At 63.8% G+C, this 2,363-nt stretch overlaps 1 protein-coding gene across 1 annotated transcript; it reads left to right on the top strand.

Annotated features, from left to right (window-relative positions):
• Window positions 1-286: 286 nt before the first annotated feature.
• ZBTB22 (zinc finger and BTB domain containing 22) lies at window positions 287-2,363 on the top strand (the record flags this gene model as incomplete). Its single annotated transcript, XM_014961403.1, has 2 exons — window positions 287-470; window positions 802-2,363. A coding segment is annotated over exon 2 (1,539 nt), but the record flags the coding sequence as incomplete, so codon positions are not given.

The raw sequence follows: 2,363 nt of genomic DNA, 5'->3' as shown, positions 1-2,363 counted from the left end.
TAGGGCTATAGGGTAAGTGTGGGGCTATAGGGTAAGTAGGGCTATAGGGGCTGGGGCTATAGGGTAGCTGGGGCTATAGGGTAAGTGTGGGGCTATAGGGTGAGTTTGGGGCTATAGGAGCTGGGGCTATAGGGTGAGTTTGGGGCTATAGGGGCTGGGGCTATAGGGTAAGTGTGGGGCTATAGGGTAAGTGTGGGGCTATAGGAGCTGGGGCTATAGGGTAAGTGTGGGGCTATAGGGGCTGGGGCTATAGGGTAAGTGGGGGGCTATAGGGGCTGGGGGGGGCTGAGCCAGGAGGTCTGGGGGGGGCCGGAGATGATTTAGGGCAGAATTGGGGGATTTTGGGTGATGAAGCTGGAACAGAGCGAAGGGACTCGGTGCCGGTTTGGGGCAAAACTGAAAGGATTTGGTGAAGATTCTGGGGCAGAATGAAGGCTTTTTGGTGCCGATTTGGGGCAGAGCTGAAGGGGGTGAGTGGCCAGTTGGGGTTGAAGAGCTTTTGGGGGCTCAAGCTGGGGTGGATTTGGGGGGTTTTGGTGACAAATTGGGGCAGATCAGGGTAAAGAGCTTTTGGGGTGGATTTGGGGGGTTTTGGTGACCAGTTTGGGACCAAGCTGAGGGGTTTTGGTGACAAATCGGGGCAGATCAAAGAGCTTTTGGGGTGGATTTGGGGGGTTTTGGTGACCAGTTTGGGACCAAGCTGAGGGGTTTTGGTGACAAATCGGGGCAGATCAAAGAGCTTTTGGGGTGGATTTGAAGGGTTTTGGTGGTGGGGCCCCTCTCTAACTGCCCCCTCCCCAGGACGTCGCCGCCGGGGGGGCACCATGGAGACCTCGTGCGGTGGTGGTGGTGGTGGTGGTGGTGGTGGTGGCCTGGTCCACATCGACTTCCCGGAGATCACCAGCGCTTTGTTGGCCAACCTCAACCGGCAGCGGGTGGAGGGGAAGCTCTGTGACATCTCCATCCACGTCCAAGGCCGCGTCTTCCGCGCCCACCGCGCCGTCCTGGCCGCCTCCTCCCCCTACTTCCACGACCAGGTCCTGCTGAAGAACATGACCTCCATCGTCCTCCCCAACGTCATGGACCCCGGCGCCTTCGAAACCGTCCTGGGCTCGGCCTACACCGGCCGCCTCTCCATGGCCCCCGAGGAGATCGTCAACTTCCTGACGGTGGGGAGCGTCCTCCAGATGTGGCACATCGTGGACAAGTGCACCGAGCTCCTCAAGGAAGGACGGGCCGCCCCCATGGCCCCGGGACCTTCCTCTTCCTCCTCCACCACCTCCTCCTCCTCCTCCTCCTCCTTGCGTGCCCACTCCAGTCGCACCAGTGACAACCAGTCCCCCAGCAGCAGCAACTACTTCAGCCCCCGCGAGGCGGCCGAGGGGGCCGAGCCCCACAAGTACCCCCTGCCCCACCAGGGGGTCCTCCCCGAGGAGGAGGAGGAGGTGGGGAAGGGGGAGCTGCTGGAGGGGGAGGAGGAGGAAGGCAGCGAGGATGGCGATGGCGCCCGCCGACCCCTCTACGTCCAGCCCAGCATCGTCCCCCAGAAGCAGTGGGTCTACGTCAAGCAGGAGTGGCTGCAGGAGGACCTGGTCCTCACCTGCGAGGAGGACGAGGACCCGGTGGAAGGACCCGCTCGGGGGAACGAAGGACCCCCTCCCCGCGGTGGCGGTGGTGGCCCCCCAACCACCACCACCACCACCACGACGAAGCTTGAGGAGCAGGTGAACTTCTGCGAGTCCTCCGAGGATTTCCCCTCGGCCTACGAGGCCTTGGAAGAAGGTCCCGGTGGAGGTCCTCCCGGTGGGCCCGGCCCCTTCCCACCGCGTTCCCTCCTCCCCATGGACATGCAGGGCAACCAAATCTTGGTGTTCCCCCCTCCGGCCCCCCCGGTGGAACACGGTGCCGTCCAGTTGGGGTCCGGCGGGGCCGAAGGCAACAAGATCTTCATGTGTCACTGCGGGAAGGCCTTCTCCCACAAGAGCATGAGGGACCGGCACGTCAACATGCACCTCAACCTGCGGCCCTTCGACTGCCCCGTCTGCGGCAAGAAGTTCAAGATGAAGCACCACCTGACGGAGCACATGAAGACCCACACGGGCCTCAAGCCCTACCAGTGCGGGGTCTGCGCCAAAAAGTTCATGTGGCGCGACAGCTTCATGCGCCACAAGGGCCACTGCGAGCGCCGGCACCGCCTGGCGGGGGTCCTGCCCCCCCCCCATACCCCCCCCGTCGCCACCACCGCCGCCGTGGGGCTCCCCAAAAAGGAGCCCCCCCCCGTCATGGCGGCAGGAGGAGGAGAAGGGGACTGGGGGACCCCCGGGGGGTCTCCGCGGGGGGAGCTGGGATTCGCCGGGGGGAAG

Source organism: Calidris pugnax, unplaced genomic scaffold (assembly GCF_001431845.1).
Source record: "Calidris pugnax isolate Ruff unplaced genomic scaffold, ASM143184v1 scaffold726, whole genome shotgun sequence".
Lineage (NCBI taxonomy): Eukaryota > Metazoa > Chordata > Aves > Charadriiformes > Scolopacidae > Calidris > Calidris pugnax.
Note: the sequence above shows the minus strand (reverse complement) of the source record. Positions and strands in the feature narration are given on the sequence as shown.